Source organism: Cynoglossus semilaevis, chromosome 10 (genome assembly GCF_000523025.1).
Source record: "Cynoglossus semilaevis isolate Cse_v1.0 chromosome 10, Cse_v1.0, whole genome shotgun sequence".
In the NCBI taxonomy this organism is placed as follows: Eukaryota; Metazoa; Chordata; class Actinopteri; order Pleuronectiformes; family Cynoglossidae; genus Cynoglossus; species Cynoglossus semilaevis.
Genome location: NC_024316.1, coordinates 6,901,411 through 6,928,326, shown reverse-complemented (window position 1 = coordinate 6,928,326; position 26,916 = coordinate 6,901,411). Strand labels below are relative to the sequence as shown.

The window sequence follows — 26,916 nt, the reverse complement described above, 5'->3', positions numbered from 1 at the left end:
TGCAGCATTAGTTTCTGAGCAGCTGCTGTGTATTTTAATAATAGCTGCTGCTGACAAACTGAAGGAATTTGGTCCTCAGCATTTTATGTTTCACATCCAGAGACCCAGACTTTATCTTGTGATATTTTAAAGTAAGACTTGTTAAGCATGGTTCCCAAACTATGGGTCAAGACCCACAGATACGTCATCAGGGATTAAAATTGAATTCCTTGTTTTAAATGTTGTCACATTTATTTAACTGCATGATTATCAAATGTTTTGTTTAATAATCTAACTGCATGATTATCAAATGTTTTGTTGTTATAATAATCATATTAAATGTCTAAGTTCTTGCAAAATTATCACAAATTTGAATTCATGTTTGCAATTCAGTCCCATAGCGGGCGATATTGCTTGGAACAATGGATTAACTGATCAAAGTTATCCATCAAAAATGTTTCATGTTAGTATATATTCCGTTAAAAACCCAGACTGTACCTCCGAGCCTTTGAGCTCCTAGAGACATTACTCTACTGTATGAGGAAAAAAAAGCAGAGTGACCTTTATGCTTGGCTTATTGGTGCCCGTGGAGAAATAGGGGGCCTTGAAGGTGGAAGATAATTTTAGCTTGTTACAAAGTGAAATGGTTACAACCATCTGTGACTCTGCTTCAGGTAGACACAAAGTAGGACATGACACCAACCTGGCCGGATACATGCAACAAGGCTGGAACCTGCAGGACTCCTGTCTCACTGTCAAAATATGCCCCGGCGTCTTTGGCTAAGGTGTGTCTGTAAGATTTTAAAAAAGGAGCCGTCAGTAGAGCTTCTGGTTAGAAAAAAGTAGAGACACAGGAATTTTACATTTAAGTTGGTACAAACACAGAGCATGCCATTACACCTGTCGGCCTCTGGAGGTGAAATTAAGTTAATTTGAATGGTTTGCAGGAGCAATACTTTTGTTTCACAATAATATAATCCTGTATATGTTAAGATAATTTATTTCCTGTTTTTTTTTAATCTATTTTAACAGTAAGCTTTCTATTTCTCTACAATTTCCCCCTTAAGGATCTCTAAAAGTATTTCCTTTTGGACAATTGTCCAATCACAGTCAGTCTCATAATGACATTTCACTGTCCTTTTATTCTTTCACAATTTATGAACACATGACTATCTGGAGAATATTAGCCTAAAAATCCAGTGAAATGTAATCACAAGTCTTAAATACAAACAAATACAAATATTGCAACATGATACATTAAAGACGAACTTAGAAAAGCAGAAAAATCTAACTGATGATTGTGTTCAGTGTTACACAAAAGTTTTATATTTATAAATATGTATATTATTCTTCTATGATTCTATGGTTTATTCATTTTTAGGATTTGCCTGCCCACTGCACCTTTAACGTAACTAACAAAAGAAATAGCTGACACCAAAAGGGGGCGCTACACGTTGCTAATTTTGAGTGTTTTGGATTAAAGCACTTAAAGCTACAAGCCTTTGTCAAGCTTTTGAAAGACAAGATAAAGAGTCGGAGCCCGAAGATACATTTCTTTACTTTAACCCACGACTGTAGGATCAACTCGCCAGGGAAGGCAGCAGAGAGAGAGCGAGAGGGAGAGCGAGAAGTAGAGGGAGAGTGATGTGGAGCGCGCCTCCACACTCGTGTAGGTTGTAGCCATGGAGATGGGAGACGTAAGTATGATTCAAAGAGGAGCAGTAGTCATGCACAGGCTTATGTAAAAAAAACCAAAACAAACTCCGCAGCAGCTCAGCATCCTAACATGTGAGGAGCTGTTCTCCTGATGACACTGCAAAGACAACATGAGTTGAAAGTACATGTTTGTACGATCCAATCATAAAAGTGACGGTCAAGTGTAAAAACCTCTCTGCATTTTCCCAGCATCCTCCACACTTTTTCCTACTCCTCCCTCCGTTTCCTTCCTCTGTCTTAAACTTATCATCTGTCTTCATGTAGTTTGAAGGCTTTAGAGCTAAGACCATGAATGACAGCGGCTTAAAGCTCTCCAGACGTCACCGGTATTTTCTTCTTCCCTTCTGAAGCGCTCGTCTTTAACTAGTCTTCACCTTCAGGTTCATGGACAGGTTCAGGTCTGCACTTTCTTATTTCTGCACACCAAGTTATAAATATGCTGCAGAACTACAGCGCCCCCAGTGACTCAGAGCCAAATAGGTCACTTCCTTGTACGTCAAAAATAATCTTTGCGTTTATGACAAGGTATGGAAAAAAAGAGTGTTCATTACCAGATGATGGGTGTATTTAAAGAAGCACTCTTCTACCACTAATAGCATCTCTGCTGGAGAGTCACTCTTGAATTAGCTTGGCAGGGCAGAGTGGAAAAGCCTGATGGGACGTCGACAGGCCATATGCTCTGGAGAGTTCTATGGATGGATGGGGTTTGAGATGTGTCAGTGTCCTGAACAGACTGACTGGTGTGCTCCTCCTCTCTGCTGCCAAAGTCTTTTTTGGGACTTCTCGCCATGGGTGTAGTCAGACTCTACTCACTGAGAGGACAAGGACTTCCAGAAGGATCGCAGGGCTTTTCAATGACAGATACACCGTACATACAGTAGTCAATGACAGATACAGACACACATGATAACCCAATGGTTGAAAACAAACAGAAAAGCTTTTTTTTGAAGAACTGAAGCCTGGGAAATATTTCAAACTTTGACGTATGTACTTGTCTTAACTTGGATATTTTTGTTCCGTTTTCTCTGTATGCTAAGAGTCAGATCGCAGTACACATACACACACACACACACACACAAACACACACACACCTTATTTATCTTTCTGCTCCAGCAATATAGAAACATTGTCCTATTAAGATATATGTTTATTTATCACAGTTAATTGTTGTTAATCATGATTACCTGTCGTGATCCTTCCTCTATGGTGGATGCTCTTTTTATATCTACTATAACATTATGTATTTTGAAACCAAATCCCAGCTACTTCACTGTTAGCTGGTTCAATCATAATGAGTGGTCACAGAACCTCCAAACCACTCATAATTATCATGAACTTTTGACAGTGCTGGCAGAACCGTTCACTTTAATCTGTTGTAAATAATCCCTGTAATCTCCCCTTGAGTCATCAGGAAATGCCGGCTCAGGAACAGCAGCTACAGAGATTACATCTAAAAACCGCTCATTTAAGTAATAAGAAAAAATGATTATACCCTGTCCATCTATTAAAAAATGGTTGAACTAAAAAGCTCTTCTGCCATAACGTTAAATTTATGGCAGGTCAGTGAATTTCCTAAACCCCTGGTCCAAATGAACATAAAACACCTTCTTCATGACAATGATTCAATGAGTCTGACGTCATTCACATAGATAAATCAAATCCTAAATATCACACCTTTACCAGAACACAATGTCAGGAAAAGAAAACTTCATTATTATTCGTCACAGACCTGTGATCTATTCACCTTGATACAGTAAAACAGAGATGTGTGAAAAGCCCATGGACGAATGCCGCAGATACATGAGGGAAATGTTGGCTGGATGGTGACAAATAACAGAGGAGGAAGTGAGGGAAGAAGAGAAGAGAGATGGTGAAGGATGTGGGCAGGTTGAGCAGGAACCAAGACGGTTCTCCTGCTCTCCCAAAGTCAGGGGAGAGAAGAGAAGAAAGAAGCATCCACCTGTGTAACCAATGAAAGCTCTGAGTCATACTGAACCACTGAACAGTGTGTCTGTGTGTGTGTGTGTGTGAGAGTGAAGGCATTGCTACTAATGAGGACGTGGCCATTCAATCACACTCTCTGACTGGAGACCCCTGACAATGCCATCTTAAATGACAGCATAACCAGGAAAAAACCTTTCACAAAAACAACAGATTGGAAGTTATGATCCACTCATGACAGAAACGACATGGAAACAAGAGTCTCTTCTTGACATGTGCATGGTTTGTGTATGATTTTTATAATATGTTAATTTTTATAATAATACCTGTTAGTATTATCTCAAATATTTATCCTTAGCTCATTTGAGTTTAAGACCCCTGCTCTACAGTCTGACAAAGCCCTTTTCCCAACATGCTTTTTTGCAGGCATATTTTTAAAATTAAATGAATTGGTTCTTTCTTGAAAATCCAAAGTATGTTTGCTGTAAAAAAACAAACAAAAGTACTGCAGCATTGTTTTTTTCTCTGTTAAACCAAGTGAATTGCCTTCAGTTTTAATTACATTAATAAGAAGTGTACCAACTTTGTAGAAATGGTGGTTGTAATTAACTGCTAGCTCACGCCTCTGACTAAATGCAGGGAACACTTCGCTTGTACAAAAATATAATTACCGCTGCAGTTGAAGAGAAACAGTTCCTGTCTTTGTCATTGCTCCGTGTTGTAAATGAGAACAGAGAACTGGGTCTGGAGTTTGAGGTTATGTAAGCAGAAACTGGGCCGGTGTATAAGCAGCAGTGGATGGTGGATGCATCGAAGGGATGAGGAGTTTGACAGGGAGCGCGGGAGAGAGAAAATAGAGAGGGAGAGGCAGGAGAGCAGTGTGGAGAATGAGAAATGCAGAGGAAGCGAGGAGAAGACGCAGGGACAGACATTTGTGATAAACCAAAAAAATAATGATACAAAAGAAAATTGTAGAGGAAGCTGAGTGTAGCTGCAGCTGTGTTAGTGCACGTGAAGGCTGCATCATCACAGCAGCAGGACGACTAATGCTCTGGACTAATCCTCGCCGCATTAAAACTTTTGACATTTCACTCGGGCAGATTACTGACGTTTCCCCTTGCCCTGACCCTTCCCTGAACAATGACCAGTTTTTCTCCCGCTCAATTTTACAATGCACGTTTGTCTGTCTTCATCGGTATTTACTAAGCTAATGATGTACAGTGCTGCTGGACTTGGAGTGGGTGGTCAGAGGAGAACAGGCGCCCACGCAGTGTTTTTACATACAGTACGCCTCTCACTTCTGCCCTGAAGGTCTCTGATCATCTCTGCTGGTAATCAGATCAAGGTTCAACTGCAGTATCTCCTTGCAGAAAGAATTAATATTCTGTCCTTCAAAGTTATTAGAAACCATTATCACAAGCCTCACAGAGAGACAGGGCAGCTATCGTACTGTGCAGTAACTGCGTTGTTCTGGTTGTCATGCGTTTCTCAGTGAGACTCCAGAGGTGTTTTTGTCAAAAGGAGAACACTCCATATTCTTGTATGGCAGGAGTACGCAGCTGTTCTGCTGCAGAGTATGGTTTTATTCTTAAATACCCCAAAGAACACAATCTACAATTTAAACATCACATTTTCCAGCCGGCATTTTTTGGGATTTGTTTGTTATCGTGCTCATTAATTCCCAGCTGATAGGCAAAAACACATAGTGCATGTTCAATTCACAATTTGCACACTTGCATTATGGTAAACAAACTAACCGACACAATCTGTTAAACTAGACCCCTGGGTGTTTTTACTTCCTAAAACAATCACATTTTCGGGCAAGAGATGAGAAGAAAAAGAAAGGCACAAACACTGCTGAGAATTTCGAGATAGAATTTACCGTCTAACACAATCCTGAAAAGCCAGTACCAAAAACAAAAAGACTGATTTTGTAGGTGTATATATCAGTTTAAACTGAGTAAAAAAGTCTCTTTGAGACTCTTGGAAGAAACAAGACTTTTGCTATGATATTTGTATAGATTGTTTCAAATGGAATTGATTTTCAGTAGTCAAGAGTATATGGCTACCCGTGTGCTCTGAACAGAGAATCCACAGTATGTTAGTGCTGTGTCTCCACTAGGACAGACAGAGACACAACTGGATTATTAAGTCAATACATATCGGTCTCCTTTGAGGTGACACCGTTTTCACTTTAATAAAAGGGCAAAATGATCTAACAAGCTAACAGTCTCCAACAGGATTATAAATGCTGCAGTGATTCCATTATCACTGAATCCTCTGTGTGTCCTTCCTTACCTGGGCTGGAACTTGAGCTGAGCATTCAAGGTCGATTGAGCCTGGATGAAGCCGTTCTTTGGGAAGATCTCCATGTGTTTCCTCATTTCCTGGCACACCTCAAAAGTCACCTTCAGTGTAACGGTGGCACTGATGTACAGAGGATACAGTACAGGTTTCATTAGTGTGATATCAACACACCCGATGCATATATGAAGGTCAAAGGTCATTTAAACAGATATACTAAACCCTGCATTCTACAGATAAGCATGTACGATGAAGCGAGGGTCAGCGTTTTTTTGATGCTGGGTCACTTACCTGCTCCAAAAAGTTCTGCTTCTACAGAACATGTATAACAGTTGGGTTGAAAATTGGTACTGATGAATACAGACACATCCGTGGGCCAGATTATTTGCAATTTGGTTAGGATATTGTTACCCATGGTCTCTGGATATTATTTATTGGCCACTAACTTCCAAAATTCATTGCTGTAGCAATAAAAACTATTGAAATGATTACATAGCTTTGTTCACTAGTAAACTATTGAAATGATTACATAGCTTTGGTGGCCCATCACTAGTTCATTCAAATTATAATTTGGCAGATATGACAAGTATGGCTACCAAATGTGGGCGGGATACTGAAGACCAGGTGTTGACCACTAAAGAAATAGCGCAAAGAAAAAAAAAGTAAAAGTGATTTGGTGAAATAATGTGTTGTTTGTGGATCATTAATCCAAGTGTCAGAAATTCCAGAATTGGAACAATGCTGGTTTAAAGTGTTCAGTCCAGTATAACTGCATGAAATACTTGCACAATCTGCCTGTAATACAAGACACTTTCTTTATGTATCATCACGTATCATTACAGTTGTTGACAGTTGCCAACACCAAGAGGTTGTTGGGAGTGTTGACAGACATGTCAGAGAACAGGACCAACCCCTGGGGAAGGACAAAGGAAAGACTCACACCCACAGTCTGTGTGTCACGTTGGTAGAATCCAGGTGACCTGTTTTCAAGGACCTCCTACAGATGGTTGGTGCCTTTGGCGACATGCCTCAGTTAGCTAAGGTTTGTGATATAAATGGCTCTTCACCTTGGAAATCCTCCTACAGTACACATTCAATACACACACACACACACACACACCTACACAGAAAAACAACAGCACAAACGTACTGGACAGGAAGGATGCTCACTGCTCCGCGTCTATCCTCAGTGACATAAAGTGTTTATATTCGACTGTGTCTAAACGAAGGAACACTTCACTTTGGATTCCCCTCTTTGAAATTGAATGACCCACTTTAAGCGAGGTCAAACAGATGGTTGTTTCCCCGAGGCAAGGACTCTCAGGGACACTTGAGGGATATTAGGAGCTATCTTTATTCTAACAAACTCATAACCTTCACATCTTTCTTGAGGGAATATTCATGGATAGATAACCATTTAGGGTAATTAGGAAATTCAATTAACTGGGGGATTTAACTGATCTTTAAAAGTCACAGTCATTCGGATGATGTTATGCCAAGGAAATGCAAACAAGTGCCACAAATAATCTTATATTTACAGATTGAGAAATTCCAGATTTTTATTAACTTAATAATTTCAATTTCTATACCAGGCATGTGCAAACTATGGCCCAGGGGCTGGATGTGGCCCGTTTGGTTTTTAATTAGGCCTGCCACACTTGTCCAAATTATGTTATTAATTTCTATTATCAATATACTTCTGCCTTTTCCCTGCAATGCCCGCATTTCATGTCATATGTTTTACTGTAGTTCATACAAATGCTCCATCGATCTACTCCTGACCCAGCCCCCTGTCAAATGTTAGGACCCATTGTGGCCCGCGAGTCAAAAGGTTTGACCAAAAAACATATGGTAAATAACAAATGAACCAGCTGTCTAGATAGAAAAAAATTAGACAAAATGTCTTTTTGGCCCACAAAGTGTGTGTACATTAAACTAAACCTATTCTAAAGAAGCTTTTAGATGCACAGAAAAACATCTGGCACAGGATCTGAGAAACGCATCAGAAATGTCTTTATTTTATGCACTGATGATTTTTTGAAACTTAGCTAGATGGTTTAAAGAGAAAGGCTGCAGAAAAGAATGTTGCTAGGAAGAAGCAGAAAGTATGAAGAATTATGGGACAAATCTAACATAGAGATGTAACAGTAGGGTCAGAGAGACAAATCGATCAGTGTCAGTTTCAGTTCAGCATGATGGAGGCTCTTTAATGGCTCAGGATGTATTGTAGCCAATGACATCAGGGATCAGGTGAAAAATTCTGCAACCATAAATGTTAAAAATTAGAAATAGTGTACCGCTACTGTAAGTAGCATCTAGAAAATAACTTTTAATAACATCAATCGGCAGTGATCAGAGGCAAACTATAACTTCAGAAACAACAACAACTGCACTGAAAACAACTAAAGTCAGGACACAGCAGGTTCCATTAAATGAACAGAAAAATACACCTAAACTTTAAGTCTTATTGTGCTCCTCATTTGACCTAAGGAAATACTCGGAGGAAAATTTAAAAAAGAAAACAAACACTAAGCTTCTGTTCTCAAAGTTTAATGGAGGTCATACGACACCTACACCAGGATTTCTGCAATCTTTCTGCAGTGCAAACTCATAATTATATAATGCAGTTTTTACATTCAGTTGCACTGAAACAGTTCGACTTCTCCGTGTAAAACATACTAATACAGGAACGGCACACAGCTGATACTGTATGGTTTCCACTGTATTCTAATCATGTAGAGGACATGTGTGTGTGTGTGACAGTCAAAGTGCCATTTCTTTAGCCCACTTGCACCCACATCGCTCACTCTTCTTTCTGCCACTTGCTGACAGCACACACTATATATTTGAGTCAATTATTTCCAATAAAATAGCTCCCTGGAACCTGAGCGTGACATGGTTTTCCATCCTGGGCTGGTTGGAGGCAGTGTACTGAAACAGACATTTATCTGCCTGGGAACCACAGCAGCATGTCATAGCCTTTTCCTCTTCCCATGTTTCCTCTCTTGTAACTCTGTCGACTGCCAAAGGCAAAAACGCCCAGAGATAATTTTGAAAAGAAATAAATAAAGTAAAAACTCTGAATATTATTTTTCAAACCGCAGAGGATGGATTTAAGTAAACAGCTTCTTCTGAACTCAGGAAACTGGTGAAATACAGAATGGCAGAGTAAACAGAAAAAAATATAAAACATTTTAGAAGGATTTAGAAGCAGCATATTTGGGTCATGTTGCAGAAATATTGCAAATGTCCACACGTGCAGCTGAAACACTGAGTGACTGGGTTGTTAGTGTCCACAGCTACAGCAGTGCCCAGGTGGCTGTACCGGTTTACTCCACATGTACGCAAAAGTCTGCTGGGATTCCATGGCTTCACCGCGAGGCAGCCAGGCAACCGCCCACACAATGCAGCACTGTCAGCTCCCGTACAAATAAAACTGTTAAAATAACCAGCTGGGAGAACAGGGATTTCTTTTCTTCCCCTCATCATATCTGTTTCTATTTTTCTAGCCAAAGAAACACATGACACAGACTGGACTCAGACAAGGTGCAGTGGGAATATGAGAAATGTGGTAAACAGAAACTGAGAACAGAAGCAGCCCTGCTTTGTTTGTTTGTTTGTGGCCTGAATTTGGGCAGGAAACCTTAACCCACCAGCAGGTGCTGATGGAGAAGGTTTAAATATTTGAAGGAAAACAAACACTGGCTTCCAAAAAGAAAAGCTCTGCCAAATTAGATCATTAGATTTCAATCCATGGCTCAGGGGGAAAAAAATCAAACACTGCAGATTTCCATGCCACGGTTTGTAGGAGTGACATTTAAATCAGTGGCATGCTGACAGAAAAGACATATTCAATTATGAATTCTCAATTATGAATCAATCAATTATGAAAAGTGACAACCCAAAGAGGACCAGTGAGGTTTCTGCTTGTCCATTCAACAGAAAAAAAGACAAACACTTTTTAATTGTTTGCCCAAATGGCCTGCCAACTTCCTTGTCTTCAAATTACTATGTTGGAGGCAGAGTGACATGTTGCTTGGAAAAGTTTTTTTTTTTCTTAAAGGAAAGTATGCAACAGTTCTCTGGTTACTGCTCACAAACATATAACCCAAAATATGTCCAACAGCTTTGATTTGAGTTTTAACATCACATATTTCCAAACACTGTTACGTTAAATTCTCTGGGTTTTAAAGCATCAGAAAAAAACAATTTTGATGCAATTGCCTACATCACATTTTTTTACCCAAACTCAAATGAAAACCTGAAATGCCTTGATGGAGCTGCAAGGCAGCAGATTGAAATGCAAATTTGTGTCAGACGTTTTTCTACTGTGTGTTTTCTTGTGCTATGCACTAATCAAACATATGTACAAATACACTACCAAGGGCTCCTTTTATATATTTTTCAATATCAGTTTTTATCTACTGACAACCGACTGTGTAACTGTGTAAAAAGATTACTAGAGGTAGAGTGACGTGTTATGGTGGAGTTTATCTTTAAAAAAACAAAACAAAAACATATGCAACAATTTTTGCCATTTACAAATACACTCCTTGCTACCCCTGCAGGGGGTGCTGTAAATGTAGTAGTAGTGTATAGGTACAGTATATTTTGCACACGACATTAGATTTTAATTTTTTAGATTTATTTGTAATTGTTATACAGCACACCATGAAATGTGTGCTCTGCATTTCACTCATTACCATAATGAGCAGGGAGCAGTGTATGGGGACGGTGCCATGCTTGGGGGCTGGTGGATTCAAACTTACAATCTTCAAGGCACAAGTCTGCTTTCTTAACACCAGGCCCCCACCACAAAATAAAGGCACTGCTGGGATTCGAACCCAGGATCTCCTGTTTACTAGACAGGCGCTTTAACCAACTAAGCCACAGCGCCTCATGACCACTGTCAACACAATTCTACAATTTCTGAAAATTCACACCTACATTTTTTTTGCCTCAGAAATGCTACATTTGCAATCCATAACATTTCTATGAGAGATTTAGTGTTCAAAGATAAACTAATCTAGCTAGCATACCTCCCTTCGTAAGGTGGTAACTGCAGCTGTGACTCAAATTTTCATTACTGCCATCTACTGGTAAATGCAAACTGCTAGAGATGGGTCATAACAGGTTGTCTCTCCTGCTACATACTAACAGTAAGGTTATAACATTTGTAAAAAAAGTTGTCACATAACCCCCCCCCACCCACACATGTTTGCCCCTCTCCCCTTCATATATTAAAAAAATATATCCTGGCAAGGTGGTAAAGCACACGCCTCCAACCCCTGTCAACCTCCAGTGGACTCCTAACCTGCTGGTGCATGATAAATGTATCCCACCCATAATCGTAAAGGATTTACTTTGGCTGTGTGATATTGTGTAAGACAAAGAGGATTGTGGGGCATATCAGCTTACTGCTTGGTCCTCTCACATCATCCTTTGTTTGAAAATATATTATCAGCTAATACATCTCTATTTTATTATATCTGCACATTTGTTGAACAGCTCAGTCCTTCACATGGTTCTGAGGCTCGGCAAGTCCAGCAGGTTTGTTCAGGCTGAAAACTAAGCTGCCCATGTCAATTTTGAGGGATTTACTGTGAAAATGCCTACATAGCAGAGACTCTTGAGTGTTAGGCAGTTTTAGTATTTCATTCAGCAGATAAGCCGTCAGGCTACGTCAGCAATCCCTGCTTTTCAAAGTCTATTCCCAGGCAGATAAAGCCCACAATTTCCTCTGTGTGCACCGTGTTCATGGCTTGTCCTACAGTTACAGTATTTTGACTGATTGCTTGTAAATAAAGGAATGTTTGAAATATGTAAATTTGTGTCCATTATTGTTTATAAAAAACTTATTAATGGTCGCTAAGAACATGCAAGAGGACAATACGGTTGGAGTTATTAGATTGTGCCACAAACCATGCTCAAAATATCATCACCAGTGCAATGCAATTTGATTTACCTCATTATGTTACTCAGTATATTGTAAAAATAATGTATGAAACATGGTATCCATACAGATTTTCTCTACACACACATTGCTTTGCAGAAGTTATTCCTGATAAGGAATTCAACTCATCATAGAATGTGACTGATAAGCCTTTAGTCCTCAATTTATCCAAATAAATTTGCTTTTAAAATGGGGACACAAATTATTTCCTGACCCAGTGCACATTCTGTGACATAAGCAGTTCAGTGAGACAGCTCAGTGGAAACCTACCTGCTCTGGATAGTGACAGTGTCCTGGTAAAGGCAGTCGAACATACAGATCTTCAGATCAATGTTGGGCTGGACCAGCGACACAGGGATGCTGACTGCAACACCATGGGCATGCATGAAAATCTGTTTAAACCAACACAATTATATTTAATCGATTATTTGACATTTTGACAACAACCAAATGCACAGGCCTGTTAATCATTTTCAATGAATCTCTGTGTAGGTGAAAACAAAACATCTTACAGTCTTAGCCATTGGGTTGGTGAAATTGATGTTGAAGTCCAGTTTCGCCTCTCCTGGAACAGTTGGAGTGAAAATGACCTCAAATGTGGTGCTTTCGAATGGTGCAATGTCCCCTTCTCTAATCTAAAGATGTTAACACACAGAGCATACAAATGTTTATACAGAGTGGTTAATGTCATCAAAACAAACGTTACCTGTGTGACTTCATGAAAAAATGGCTAAATGAATTGGCAACCAAAGGTTTGTTTTTTTAAATATTAAGTATGTAAGTAACATATTGAATATACAGCTAAGAAAACAATGTAAAAGTATCTTTTCAAATAGTGTATTCAATATGAATGGAGTGAAAGGCAGAGTTAGCTTGTTTTTTTTTTCTTCCAATTTCTCTCATCACCAATGGAAAAGCATTGTTGATAAGAGAAATTGTAAAAAAACAAACAACAAAAACCCAGAAGACCCAGTCAGCCATGCAGGCACAGATTCACAGCAGTGGTGCCATGATAGCTTGATGGATCTTCTACCATTTCAGACACCAGACTTCTATCATGAAATGTGGAAACATCAGTCAAAATGGCAACCACCAGGCCATGCCTAGGCAGACACATGCAATACACACACCCATAACAAGTGCAGAGGGAGCGGTGATGCACCATTAGCCCCCCACCGGAGCGACGTAATGAACCCTGAAAAACTCCAGAAACTCAGAACATCAGAGCAGAGACAGAGAGGCAGAGTCTTCCACAGATAGAGGTAATTGCCTCATCAGAGGCAGAGCTGGTGTTTCTGCCTGTCCAGTTTCAGGGCCAGTGAAATTCACTGATTAAAAGTTCTAGGTTCAGACTTGCCAGCTGGAAGGATATTTATTATGAGGAGACCAATATTTATCCCCTGGTTTAATGGCTTCCTTCCACAGCCCACAGTTATGAAAGTCAACTTACGATGAGCGTGTGAGCGAGTAAAGATAATGAATGAACGAATGAAAAGAAGAGGCTGGAGATGCTGGCTGTGAGCCATTAATCAGGCTTCCTGTAAATATCCTAACTTGATATCCTGATGTAGAATTATTCTTAAATGACAAACGTACCACCTCGTCTACTACAGTCTATACGTCAGTAAACCAGAGGCAAAACAAAGTGACGAGCCCTAACAGTAGCATCAGAATGTGAGTGCTTTGGAGTTAGCCTGTGAATAATACTAATGACTCAGTGTATTTGGCACGCAAACCAAAATACTACAGTTAATGATGGGAATGCAGTACGGCACTGTTAGACCCATAGATGGTACATAGGAAATGTACCATCTATGCTACATAGATGGTACATTTATTGCAAATAATGGTTGACAATAATGGTTACAAAGTGAAGCTATATAACTATAACCACTATACTATTATACTCTTAGCTTTATTCAGCTCTTAGCTGAATGGATCCCTAACACCTTACAAAACACAATCATCATCTTTTATAGGAGTTGATATTTGAGGTTGAAATATCATCATTGACATTCATACACTTTCTCCAGGATGAGAATGCTTACTGATGGTACTGTAAAAAAGCCAGATTTCTCCTAGGTTTTTAAGTCATATGCAAACAAACCAAGCACAGACGAACCTTTCCAGGATTCCGGTAGAATAATGCCACATTTTTTAAATATAACAGTATGTCTCGTCTGTGATTTTACCTCTCCCAGATTGATGTCATAGATTTCTGGGGCACTTTCTTCTACTTCTGCTTCCATTTCAGTGGAGACACCAGTGTCAGGAATCTCTTCTGGATTTTGTGGATGTGATTCCTCTGATGCTGCGACATACCAGTGAATTCACCAGAGAAACATACAGCAGGTTATTGTTAATGAAGATTGATTGCAGCATTGTGTAAAACAAACTAACTAAAGCAGTGAGATGAAACCATTTCTGTATAGAGCAAAAAATCAACCCAATTTTCCAACTGGTGATAACCGGTAATATGAGAGACAGTGGGGCAGACGGGAGCATAACAATAAAAATGTTGACAGACATGGACAGCAGGTCAACTTTTATTCTCATCATACTTGCAAATAATAAAACCAGGCTATAAAAGTTTGGCCAACAAAACAACTCCGTAACAATGGAGGATGAAAAATAGCTGCGAGTACTTGAAGTCAGTGTTTTTTCTGGCGGAGCAGAAACTAAAGAGTGATCAGCTTATCACAACATCAGTGGAGGAAAGTGCTGAAGGCAGCGATGAGAACTTCAGATCTGAGCAACATGAAAAAGAAGACTCAGTCTCCAACTGTGAGAGCAAGGTGAACCCTGGATGTGTGTGTGTGTGAGGGAGTACCTGTGTGTTTTCCTCTTAAAGGAGCAGAATGTCCTAATAACAGCAGAAATATAAATAACATTTTCCCACATTGGGTAAATTTCAGTTAAATTTTCAGGTGCTTTTAAAGAAACCTGAAATGTGTGCAAAAACAAATGTTAAATATTTCATAACCCATGTAGTTAAAGGTCAGAATACCTTCACCTGCTTGCTGGTTCTGCTCCTGATTCTGTTCCTGTTCCTGCGGTTGTTCTTCTGCAGCCTCATCGCACACAGAACCAGCAGATGCATTTTGGCTGCCTGTCTCCTGTTAGACGGCAGCACAAACACAATGAATTTATTTTATTTGTGGTATTTCTTGCTGTTAGATCTAACCTTGATTTTATTTTTGTATATTCTTATCAAATCACCCGTGGGTTCAAACTAATAAACCCATGTGTGTTAGATCAACAGTCTGACCTGGCATGCCTGTGCAGAGACAGGCGATGGCACTTTAGGAGTGGGACATCTGATTTCCAGGCTGTAGTGAGTACTCAGTGCACCTTTGTTGGTCAAGGTGATAGTCCGTGAAATAACCTGGCCCAGCACCTGGGGACCAAAGTCAACGTCCTCGCTCTCAACCTCCATCTACAGAGAGAGAGATATTACATGGCTCTTTATTTGTAGTGCGACTGTGGAAAATCTCCAATATAATGAGAGCTATAATATAAGCATGGAATATATAGCTGGGTGTGTGCAATACATATTTTACACATAACATATGAAAAGTCATTTATCTGTACTAGGGCTGTCAAACCATTTAAAATGCTATCAGATTTATCACATCATTATCATTAATGAACAGTTATTCATCATTAATCAAGATAAACTAACCTAGTGACAAAACACTGTTTTTGTAGCATTAAAAAAGACTTACTTCACATTTTTTGGTGTTGCACCTGATGGGCAAATTAAAGGAACCTCCTGAGGATATGAAGTTGACTTCACCTTCAAGGTCCTCGTTAATCTGCAGATTTCAGATCACAAACAAATGCTGTCAGCTAGTAGACATGCCCTTCTTTTTGCACTAATGGGAAGTTCATTTCCTACTTTAGGAAAAATTAAAACATCAGAACTGTATTAGCTCAAACCATTCCTTCAGAACTACGTCTTTTAGCCTGTAATATAAGTGAAAATGCAACAAACCAGAGGTTGAAAAACAGCCTGCATTTCACAGCTCATCCCAGCAGGAACAGAACCAGGAGGATCGAAGCTGAAAGACAGATAAAATATAAGACATTTAACAGGAAAGCTATGCCAGCACAGGTACTAATGGGTTCAATAGTATTGTCTCAAAGTCAGTTGAAGATGCTGGCAATGGGATTGGGATGAGGTCCGGTCAGGATTATAAATGAGCTCATCAGAGGAACAGCTACTGCTATTGAAAGTGAAATTTGAGATAATTTAGACGCAATGAAGAAACACAGGTAATACATTGACCCAAGTCCAGGACCCAGTCCAGAAAACCCATTTCAACTGTATTGACCAGTAGAAGTTATGGTGACAACAAATGACCAGCAATTAAATATGAAAAATATAGGTTTTGATGACCCTCCAAAGACAAAGTGCTAGTGCAGAGAAAATAAATAAATAAAGAGTTTCAGTATTACTTTACAGCTTTGTCTTACTACATATAACATTATTATTGTCTACCACTGAACTGAAGTTTAATTCCTGTGTGCCTGTGAGCTACAGCTGAAAACAACATGTGCATCACACAGCACATGTTTATGCTAATGCTAACGCTGCCCTGAGGAGTTTTATAACCGGCTGCTCTTCCACAGACACAAGAACAGAGTCAATAAATATGAATATTGGAAAGCAGCCAGCCTCAGAAACAGAAAGAGAGAATTCTATACCCAGACAGAAATAGAAGCAGTATTGTGCATAATAACGTGGTAACAATTTTTTTCAAAATACAGTTCAGGCAGAAGGCTTAAGGTTAAAATATATTTATATATTTTATATACTGAGTTTGAAAGTTTTATATTATCATAGAGTATCTAGAGTATCATAGAGTATGACAATTTGGCCTTGAGGTAGTACAACACAAAGGTTGTGTTTTTTGTGAATAACTTCCTAAATAATAAGAAGCAAGATGGTTCTCCTTCTCTATCATTAAGGTTCTATCTATAGACCTTGGAGTAGAATGAAAGATCTTGAACAGGGCAGGTTTGTCCTTAAATGTTTTAAATTTCTTTTTAGGAATTTTGGACCACTGTAAGGGCAGTTTTGTCAAACATTGAACAAAATACTGCCATGTTTTTCCTGGTTTATAATGTTTTATGTCACTTTATGATATTGCTAAATATTGTGCAAAGATATTTGAATGAGAAGAAAACATAAAAATACTTCATTGGGTAAAAAGATGCCACTAGTTTCTGTATTGGGGCTAAAAGCCCAAATAAAGCTTAATAGCAAAAATGGCTAAAAGCTAGCGATACACTACAAAAAAAAAGAAGCAAAAATAGTAAGACATGTTGTGCATCCATCTTGGAAACATGTGAGCTGTTTGTTACAGTTATCCTGTCTTCAGCTCTATTCAATGCCTTGTAAATGTAATATTATATCTATTTCGAGGGAGCTGTCAGAAATTTTAAGGGCACTTTTCGACCATCTGCTGAAGTCTGACACTGTTGGGTACTGCAAAAAATGGCAGCATGTCTTCTCACAACATCAGTGACTCATTTTTTTCCTTTTGTGGAAAAATCAGCTTTTGGGACAAGTTTATATTAAACTTGTGCAGAATCAGTTTTTGTAAATAAAAAATATAACAATACTTTAGATTTACACATGTTACTGTCATCAAATTCATTTTAATGGGCTGTATATTTAGTCCAGGATTTTTTTTTTTTTTTAGTAAAAACCCAACAAACAATATTGGAAATGCCAACACCTGCTGAGGAGCAGATGATGTAAATATCACATGCAGCCTGAGGCCGTCGTCCAGCTCACCACTGTGACCTGGAAGTGTTTAAAAGCAGTCACATTTGGTCAGGGAAGTCTGCCACTAATTATTTCTGTCACATATTTTCATTTCATTATAATTATCATTTTTTTCTGGCTCACTCCCTTCCTTGTTGATTCTATTTTTCTTTCTTAGTTTCTAAACAGGTGGTCCTCAAAGATGTGAAGAAAAATAGAACAGTTCACTTGGGATTAAACGCTGAGTGAGGCAGTGTTTGAAACAGCCAGATCCATCCCTTTAAATATATATATATGAAAAGCAAACCAGGCCACACTGTACAATAAATCCATCGCAGCACTCTGTAGTGATGAAGTACAGAGCCCTGTATTAGTGACTTCACTCTTTGTTCTCTCATAAATTCTTAGTGAATAGCGAGGCTTCTACAGCAGTAAATAAATAGGCGCTTTCATATTTCTATTCAGTGTAACAAGGCTTAAACATCATACACTTAGGAGGGAACTCAGTCTTCAGTCTTTTGGGAAAAATGCAATAACTGGAGTAGTTGGAAGCAAATATACATCTCCTGTCGTTTTACCTTAACATTAAAAGAAATGTATACATGAAATTTGAACAGAAATATGCCATTAGCTATTACAATAACTATAACATTATCTCATTAAGTTAAGTACTTAAACCAACATACAGTGGTTACTTGTGTGTCACAACAGCATCATTCACACAGGCCATTCTATTGCTTTGAACACTGGATGGTTTTGAGAGTAAGCCAAAGTTTCTAAGACACAATTTCCTCTACCTTTTTTCTTCTCCATTTAAGTCATGCCAACTCTGTGTCTTGGTCTTGTCCAATGTTTCTGATCAAAAGCCAGTTTTAAAGGAATTTGTTCATGTTGGGTTAAGAATTTCCATTTTTACACTTTTGGGGGTCACAAAAGAACATAACAGCTTTTTAAAGATGTTTGAGTGCCCGAAGAAAGATGTAGCACCATTGGTCTTAGAATTTTCGACTGGGCCACTTTTTGTGTCCGTCACCTGAATTACAAATTTAGATTTGCAAAAAGAAAATTGCGGGAAAATGTGAGGGAGAGACATACAACATCAATCCAGAAATCTTGCATTAGTGTAATTTAAACTATAAACACACAGACAAGAAAAACACCCAATGTTGTTTTGGCTAAAAACCCAACAATGTGTGTGTGATATCACATTTGTAGATCCCACCATTCTTACTACACTTTCATACTTTATGTCACAACTCAGCTAATGAACACAGAGACCACAGAGGGGTATCTTCCTCTCACACATGCACCTACAGTACATGGGAGGAGGTGATACTCATTTGTAAAGTACAGCTTGGATGTGGCTTCGCCTGGCAAGCCCAGGCTTGTTGTTGTTTTGTCCCAGTAGTGAAAAGATACAGCAGAGCCCATTCTGGCACAGTTGCACCTACGCTGGGAGGGGAAGCCATTTTTAGAACGTGAGGGGGCGTACAGGGAATCATGGGTTGGTGTGAAAAAAGCCCAGTGTGTTCCTGGTTTTTACGTTTCACTCTCCTGCCGTGTTTGATGTTGACTGTTTTCAGATGGGTGAGCCACAGAGGCTTCGGAGTTGTCACGACTGATTGTAGGTTTTTAAAAGTGTGAATAAGGAGTAGGGTTTAAACAAAGCAAACATTAAATGGTGAAAGAAAAAGTTCAGCTGAGCATAAATCATCTTGCAGAGCAGCACAGAATACTTTTAACTCAGCGTTTTTTTTATATAATCTTTTTAAGGAAAATAAATTATATTTACCAAAGTTAATGGGATGATAACGAGGTTACACAAATTACTTTAATTTTTGGCGCACCAATTAATGTATTCATGCGATAGAGCTATATGCCGTAAAAGGAAATAAAAATTGAAGCCCATGCTAAATGCAAATACAGTGGAACCTTGGTTTTCAAACTTAATTTGTTCCTTCGTAAATTAAAAAGTTTAAAAACTGAAACAATTTTCCCCATAGGATTCAATATAACATGGATTAAACCGTTCCTGGACCCCGGATGATTGATTATTCAAACATTTCAACAGTATTTTGTGTACAATACACGAACCCAACGAAAATAATTAGATCTAGTAGAGTTTTTCTTGCAACAACGTTTTTTCCGCAACTCCAAAATAAACTACAGAGTGGACGTTGTTTTCATATCAAAATGTCATAGTCTGATTGGACCTTCTCTAGTCTTTAATCCTGGATTATTCAACTATATTTCCTACTACATTTATTAACAGTTAGTAGTTTAATAGTTTGCTCCAGTATTATATTTCTCAAGTGTCAGTCTTGCACTGTGTTGGGTGTACCACTCTAAACTTCATGAAAATATTTCTCACTTCACTTCTCGACACCTTGACATGTTTTAAGGACTCTTTCTGAATTGTTAGCATCAAAAATACTTTATGATGTTTTTGTTAACCCTAACCTACATTATTCTGTGTGTATACTGTATATCTGAAAAATTATCCTCGGTTTGTCCAATAATTCAAATGTCAGGAGTATTAACATACTAACATACAATTAGTCTATATGATGCTGCTCCCCCGTAGACAATCACACAATCAAAGAATACAAGTCAACCGTCAATATCCACTTCTCTTCCTGTTTCAAGGACATGACTGAGAGATACCCATTAGTGGGACAACGACTGGACATGTGGTTAAGGAATAGTGACAACAGAGTGATAAGATTAGACAAATGATTCCAAAGCTCCAGAACAGCCTCAGTAGCTCCTCACCAACCATGCTGTGACCTGGGAGAGCGCTTCCCCCAGTCAGGCAGAAAAAGAAGGGAGAAGAGGAAACCGAGTCAAGTCATGTGGAAACTGATGAAGAAGTGATACACAACTAGTGACCAGCAGAACACTGCATCTCTGCATGGTCCTGTAGGCTGTGAGCAGGCTCAGAGTGGGGAGATAGCAGAGATGGAGTGTGACTCACAGTGCTGAGCCTCACAAGAGAAGCTGTGAGCGTGCTGATCTAAGTTAGTGTCCATATGTGGGAGGACAGGCTCTGCTTTCATGTCCACTCCATCATCTTCCACACTGACAATCACTGCCTGTGTTGAAAACCTGACACGAGGATTCACAAGCATGTGTTTCAGTGAACTAACTAAGCAGGGCAACTACAACTGGTGTTGCAGTAAACATGTCAGATACAGTGGAGCGGAGGATGAGAGTGAGAATCAAGAAGAAAGAGGAGTCCGGCAAAAATATGAATGCCCTGGGCAGCATTAAACCCAAAACAACAACCAACATTTCAGCCTCTTTCATCATTGCTGTAGAATAACATTTTGCATCAACTCTACTGCACAGAAATATCTATGTGGACATTAGAAAATTAAAAAGCACTGTGAAGAAGTAGGATTACCAAAAAGTAAGTCCAGACGTTGCTTAAGATTTGCAAAAAAGAAAGGTAGAATGTAGGAAATAACACAGGCATAACACAATTATTAATATATTAAAATATAAACACTACATGGAGAACATGTAGCGTGAACAGCAGGATATTTGCCAGAATTACAGTTTAGCTTAAAACCAAAATTGTTTTTGACTGCGACAAAGTTAATGTCTTACTTGATGCAGATGAAATCTTCCAGTTTTTTGGTGACACCAAGAAGCCTGAGGTGGTTCGTGGTGCCGCTGGTGTTCGTCAGGATGATTTTCCTCTTATATGTTTTTCCAATATCAAAGTCCTACAACAGGGTCATGCATGTAGTCATTGTAGAAAGCAATCAGCAAAAGGTAGATAATAAGGAATGAGAGTTGAGTATTGGGAAATCAATGTGTTACCTTGAAGATGACGACCTCTGGTTTGCTCACAAATGGTGACCTTTTCACCGCTTTTCTAGGTTTGTCCAGTTTTATTCGAGTCTTTATGGGCTTCTCCTTTGGTGCAGGCTTCTCTTTTGGAGGTTTCTCTGGCTACACAGCAGAAACACATCAATAGTTCTCACCATAAAAGAAGAGAATATGGAGTAAAGACTATATTTATATATGTACATAGCTATGATGGGCAGTAGAAAGACAGGAGACATTGGGTTGAGGTTTAGGATTATTATTTAGTACAAAATAAAATTGTATAGTGAACAAAACAATGGTAGATCATATCCTAGAGTTGAGTATATCGTTACATCCCTAATGTATTACAATTATTCATTTGACACAAGTTGTTGCATTTTCTGTAATTTTCAAATTTTATTATGTTTTGTATTATATTTGAATTTATGTTTTTATTAGCCATGGGACTCTGTGCTTACACAGTCCCTTTACTGAGTTGAGAAGAAGATTTTGCTCAGAGCATTGTAGTGATGTGTGGGTTATGTGAACTCATCACTTTCACTCCACTTGTCCTGGTCTTAGAACTCTAGCCTTTGACACTGCACTCGCTCACTTTGAAGCCTCCAAAGCCAACAGGACATTGAGAAGTGAGAGCTGCCACCTCACATTTACAGTAAAATGTGTATACAGTCATGTTACTGTGAAATATAAGTAAATCTTAACAGGTGAGTTTACATAGAGTAAAAATAGCACAACTCTACCAGTCAATTAGGAACTGTAGGTGAATGCAGCACTGATCCTTAAGCAAAGATTTTGCTTGTGTTGTTGCAAAACTTACTCCAGAAACTTGTAAAGCTCTGTGCATGAAGAACAAAAACAAACTGTGGGACACTTCTAATTTGCAGGCTTTGCATTATCAAGATGGATGTGCAGCTACCTGGAGCTAAATTTATTGTTTGTCTCTGTCCCTATGCAACCTAACTCTCTTATTGGGCATTAGTCTATGAGTCAGAACAGCTAAAAACCCTACATATTTTTCAATAAATAGAGAAAATATATATGAACCCTAAGTGGAAATATTGAACATCCTGCTGCAGGTAGAAAATATATGCTCCAAAAATGCAATAAAGCCCAGCCGTAAAAAAGGAAAATGCCAGCTGTGAATAGGAGATGATTTATGAGTGTATAATTTTAGCAGCTCGCAGGGATGTGCTTGTGACTGCTGTGGCTGTGGCTGCTGTTGCAGCAAACCTTATACTGCTGTTCCCACAGGCCAGAGAATTCAGGCTCGGCCAGGCTTTCGGAAGGCCCCTGCTGGTCCATTTCCACATCTGTGGGTCCCTCCTGATCCTCATCATCAGAGGAGGCTGATGAGGAGCTGCTGAGGTCATGGAGGAGTCCAAACTGTTCGAACAAATACACAAAGATAATGGAGCTACACCTCTTTAAAATGCACCTTGTCACCCAATTCTGTCACTTTGCAGACAAACCACTCACGGCTGTCGTCCCCCGCTCTGTTGGTGAAGTAGGTCTGGGGCCCAGGAGGATCTGCAGATCCTCTTTTGCCTTCGCAAGAGAGGCCATATTTTCAGTGGTTGAGGGTTTGGCCGGTTTCGTCTGGTCCTTCATGGTACTCTTTCCATGTTTTTCCTCCTGAAGTGTTTTCGCCACAATCGCCTCCTTCTTTCTTTTCAGTTTTTCTTCGAATTCCCTGAGAAGAATTAATCGAAATCACTGCATTATACAGAAATGGGGTCATATACCGATCAGCGTACAGTGAGAGAAAACACCCACACCCTGCTGAATCGAGTGGGAGTGGAGGACAAGCATGTGGGAAGGGAGAGGAGACTAGTGAGGAGGAGAGTTGAGAGAAGACAAGAAGGAAGGACAGGAGAGGATAGGGAAGGAAAGGGGAGAAGAGGAAGAGAGGGCAGGGGAGAGGAGAAAAATGAAGTGAAAAGAAGAGGAGAAAAAGAAAGAGAAAAAGGGGAGAGAAGGGACGTTTAAGTTAAGGGGGAGAAGAGGAGAAGAGAGGAGAGGAAAGGAGAGGAGCGGGAAGAGGAGAGGAAAAGTAGAAGCGGAAGAGAGCAGAAAGGAGGTGAAAACTCACTCTCGTTTTCGTTTCAACTCATCTAAGTGCTGGAGCTGGTAGAGATATTTGACTGAACCGATGTCCTGATTTTGCATTGATTCTTTCAGTTGTTTTTCTTCCTCCTCTTTCTTCAGAGCTAAAGCTTTAGCTTTACTCTGTTGGGCCCGTAAGCCCTCCTGCAGAAAACACAGCACAATTAATAGTTTTTCAACTGAGGTTTTGTAACAATCACCTCCTTGCATTATTTAGAAAAAAAAAGAGAATAAAAACTGAAATCATTAGATTTAACATATAATTATCTTATACATAATTATATAGGAAGTAAAAAATGCTTTTGTTTTTCCAAACAAACTATTAATTAACAGACAATTATTAATGAATTAATTTTATACTACTCTATTGTGTTCAGGGTCAAGCTAGGAGCCAGTTACACTCTCAGCAAAGGAGCGTGGGGGATAGGAGGGATACAATTGTGATGGTAACACTCAAATCCATACCTGCAGTCAATTTAAATTAAGAAATCAACATGATTGGCATTTCTGAACTGTGGACAAAAGGTTGAGGCTGTAGAAGATGTACATCACACCAATATTCTTTGATCAGAAAACAGTCCCACAACCCACAGCTTGAGTCCAAAATGTCTACATGTGAATATCTGATTAACACAGCACCCAGTGGCTCGTTGGTCTAGGGGTATGATTCTCGCTTCGGGTGCGAGAGGTCCCGGGTTCAATTCCCGGACGAGCCCAAAAAATAAATAGTGGTTTCTCCCTATACTTATAATACTTTCAGATTCCTCAGCATTTGGCACGTTTAAGCAACCTACTCAAGTTGGAACAGGCGACAGACAGAAAAGGTATTTTGCTTTGGCATGCCAAAGGGGACAATGTAGCTGTTCCAAAAACTTCAGGACTATTTAAATGTCTTAAGCAAATCAATCTCTTGGGTTCCTAAAATAAGATAATGTTAAAGAAGAAGATTTTAGAACCTGGTCAATAATATTGCATGTTTATGATGTGCTCTGAGCATTATAAATAAAGTTCTTTAAATGTCACATTTCCACCAGACTGCAAGAAGAGATAATCAGAATTGTGATCATTTTCACACTGTTTAAATATACATGACCACGTGTCCATGCATATCATACATTTCATATATCACTTTATAATGACTTAGTGCAAGTCAGACAAGGTAAAGCTGTGCCAGCACATCATTAAAGCTTCTCGAGTACGTAATGCACGTCCAAATATAGTCTGCACTGTTCACATATGCACTTAGAAATGATCTTAATGTATACTGTACCATCTATACGCCAGATATGAAAATATCAATAATACATTGGGATGCAGCTTGTTTACAGTCATTACTAAAACAAGGGAACTGGTACGGACGGTAGGGGTTTCTTACTTGTGTGGCTGCTATGTTAGATTTCAGTGAATTGACAGCCTGCATCCTCTTCTCGTACAAATGCTTGTTCTGTTCCTCATGTTCAACCTCTTGCTTGTGTACCCTGTATGAAATGGGAACAGCCACATATGATGAGAACGTTCACTTCCATAAAAATAGAACAGCCTTAAATGTCATTGCACAACAGTGGAGCAGTGGAGTGCAACCAAATTAGGTAAATGGGTAAATAAGGCATTTCATTTAAGTAAATAGGTAACTAATATAAAGGCAGTTTAAGATTGATTTGCAAGATTGAAACCTTCAAGTGACCACCATTTCTTTTTCAAACAGTTATAGCTTCAGGAAAGCTAAATGATAAACATAGAACTCCCATAACGTTGGCCAAAGCTATAGCAATAAGGGTATTTCAATAAAGTAGATTAAGAAAAAATAAAAATATCTGACAACAGGTCAAAACAGATAGCTAAACTCTAACTGCAAAAAATTTCAAAGTTTATAAATATTAAAATCTTTAGTCCAACAGATGTAAGTAAATCCTAACATGTATATACAATCAGAAATAATCCAGAAATACTATCAATGTAAACAAGAATACATTATATATATAACATTCTGTCACAAATATTATCTTATCTTAATATGAAGTAAGTCTATAAACATATATATATATAATATATATAATAATATATAAAACACACTGAAAATTAGCCTAAGGACTTGCCCAAAAACACCCAAGCTAGCTGTTTTTTTTTAAGAAGAAAATTGCTAAGTGCCTTGCAAGTAGAGAGCAGAGAGTCTTGGGTCCAATTCCCAAAGGAACCACATATCCCTAATGGTGCCTCCCATGTGGCAGCTTGTGAGTTGCAAACACGTAGCTAATGGCGCCCTAATGGCAGTCTATGTTGGTTGCAAAGACTCACACTATAAATTTCCCCATGGTGAGAAGTAAGGGACTAGATTATTATTGTTATTGGTAGTAGTGGTAATAGTATTATATAATATTAAGTGGAACAGGTAGAAGTGAACTAGAAGATGAAAAATAGCTTTTAATAGATAGTAAGCCCAAGAAAGAACAATGTAGCTCAAGTGTCCTTCAAACCCAAACAATCGTGCTTATACTTGCTAGTACATTCTTTAATATGACACAGAACATTGCTGTATAACATACAGTAAGAGTTTCATAGTAATCCTCCTTTATACTGACCTTTCAAACGTCTCCTTCAGGTACTTAGAACCTTTGTGCGTAGTCTTATTTCCATGAGCATCTTCACCTTTCTTTTTGCTGATGTTGGACTGTTTACTGTCAGTACACAGCCAGGGACAAATGTAATCAAAGTCTTTACATTTACTCCACTGTAAATACCATGATCAGTTACTAGTAATCTGTTGTAAAGCTAAACCCAAGTTAGAAAAGAATACATTTTAGATATTTCCAAGTACAAAAGGTTCTCTCAAACACTAAAAATCATGTCAAATAATGAACATTTCTTGTCTTGGCAGAGGACACTGCAGTATCACATGATGGATTTACAATATTCCATTACTGACCTCTCCAAGCTCTCCTTAGAAGGAGTACTTTGATTTTCTTGACCATCTTCACTTTTCTTCTGATTCTCCTGCTCCTGCATCATGGCTGCTTGTTTACTATAAGTGCACAGAAGGGGACACATGTACATGTAGTCTTTAGATTTACTCTGCTATTACTGTCTGTCATCTACAAATACTGCAGTTTTAAACCAATAAAGTGCAATTTCTTTATGAATATATATATATATCATTTTTAATATAATTTGTTTTATTGCTCACAATCTACCTTCTAGGTAGTTATTGGGCACCCCAGGTCTAATTAATCTGACATTTCATGACCCCTGTGGAATCCCAGGGGTGGTGTGCCCCCTGTTGGTTGCCTCTGCTGCAACACCAACAAAAACACTGCAT

The 26,916-nt window shown here is 38.8% G+C and overlaps 1 protein-coding gene and 2 non-coding genes across 3 annotated transcripts in view; 1 reads left to right on the top strand and 2 right to left on the bottom strand.

Annotated features, from left to right (window-relative positions):
• The window catches only part of cfap74 (cilia and flagella associated protein 74), a 42,384-nt gene that overhangs the window by 11,407 nt on the left and 4,061 nt on the right, over nucleotides 1-26,916 (bottom strand). The window contains exons 8-24 of the mRNA XM_008318421.3: nucleotides 26,527-26,622; nucleotides 26,183-26,278; nucleotides 24,979-25,081; nucleotides 23,590-23,747; nucleotides 22,977-23,190; nucleotides 22,731-22,883; nucleotides 21,492-21,623; nucleotides 21,276-21,394; nucleotides 15,888-15,954; nucleotides 15,619-15,708; nucleotides 15,162-15,329; nucleotides 14,901-15,009; nucleotides 14,086-14,204; nucleotides 12,406-12,528; nucleotides 12,164-12,285; nucleotides 5,935-6,063; nucleotides 683-770 (exon numbers count right to left, since the gene is read on the bottom strand). Of these exons, the coding sequence (XP_008316643.2) occupies nucleotides 683-770; nucleotides 5,935-6,063; nucleotides 12,164-12,285; nucleotides 12,406-12,528; nucleotides 14,086-14,204; nucleotides 14,901-15,009; nucleotides 15,162-15,329; nucleotides 15,619-15,708; nucleotides 15,888-15,954; nucleotides 21,276-21,394; nucleotides 21,492-21,623; nucleotides 22,731-22,883; nucleotides 22,977-23,190; nucleotides 23,590-23,747; nucleotides 24,979-25,081; nucleotides 26,183-26,278; nucleotides 26,527-26,622 (2,086 nt within the window). The remainder of the gene's footprint in view (nucleotides 1-682; nucleotides 771-5,934; nucleotides 6,064-12,163; nucleotides 12,286-12,405; nucleotides 12,529-14,085; nucleotides 14,205-14,900; nucleotides 15,010-15,161; nucleotides 15,330-15,618; nucleotides 15,709-15,887; nucleotides 15,955-21,275; nucleotides 21,395-21,491; nucleotides 21,624-22,730; nucleotides 22,884-22,976; nucleotides 23,191-23,589; nucleotides 23,748-24,978; nucleotides 25,082-26,182; nucleotides 26,279-26,526; nucleotides 26,623-26,916) is intronic.
• Nucleotides 10,764-10,837, bottom strand: trnat-agu (transfer RNA threonine (anticodon AGU)). Its single transcript has one exon. It is a non-coding gene; the product is annotated as a tRNA-Thr (tRNA).
• Nucleotides 24,248-24,319, top strand: trnap-cgg (transfer RNA proline (anticodon CGG)). Its single transcript has one exon. It is a non-coding gene; the product is annotated as a tRNA-Pro (tRNA).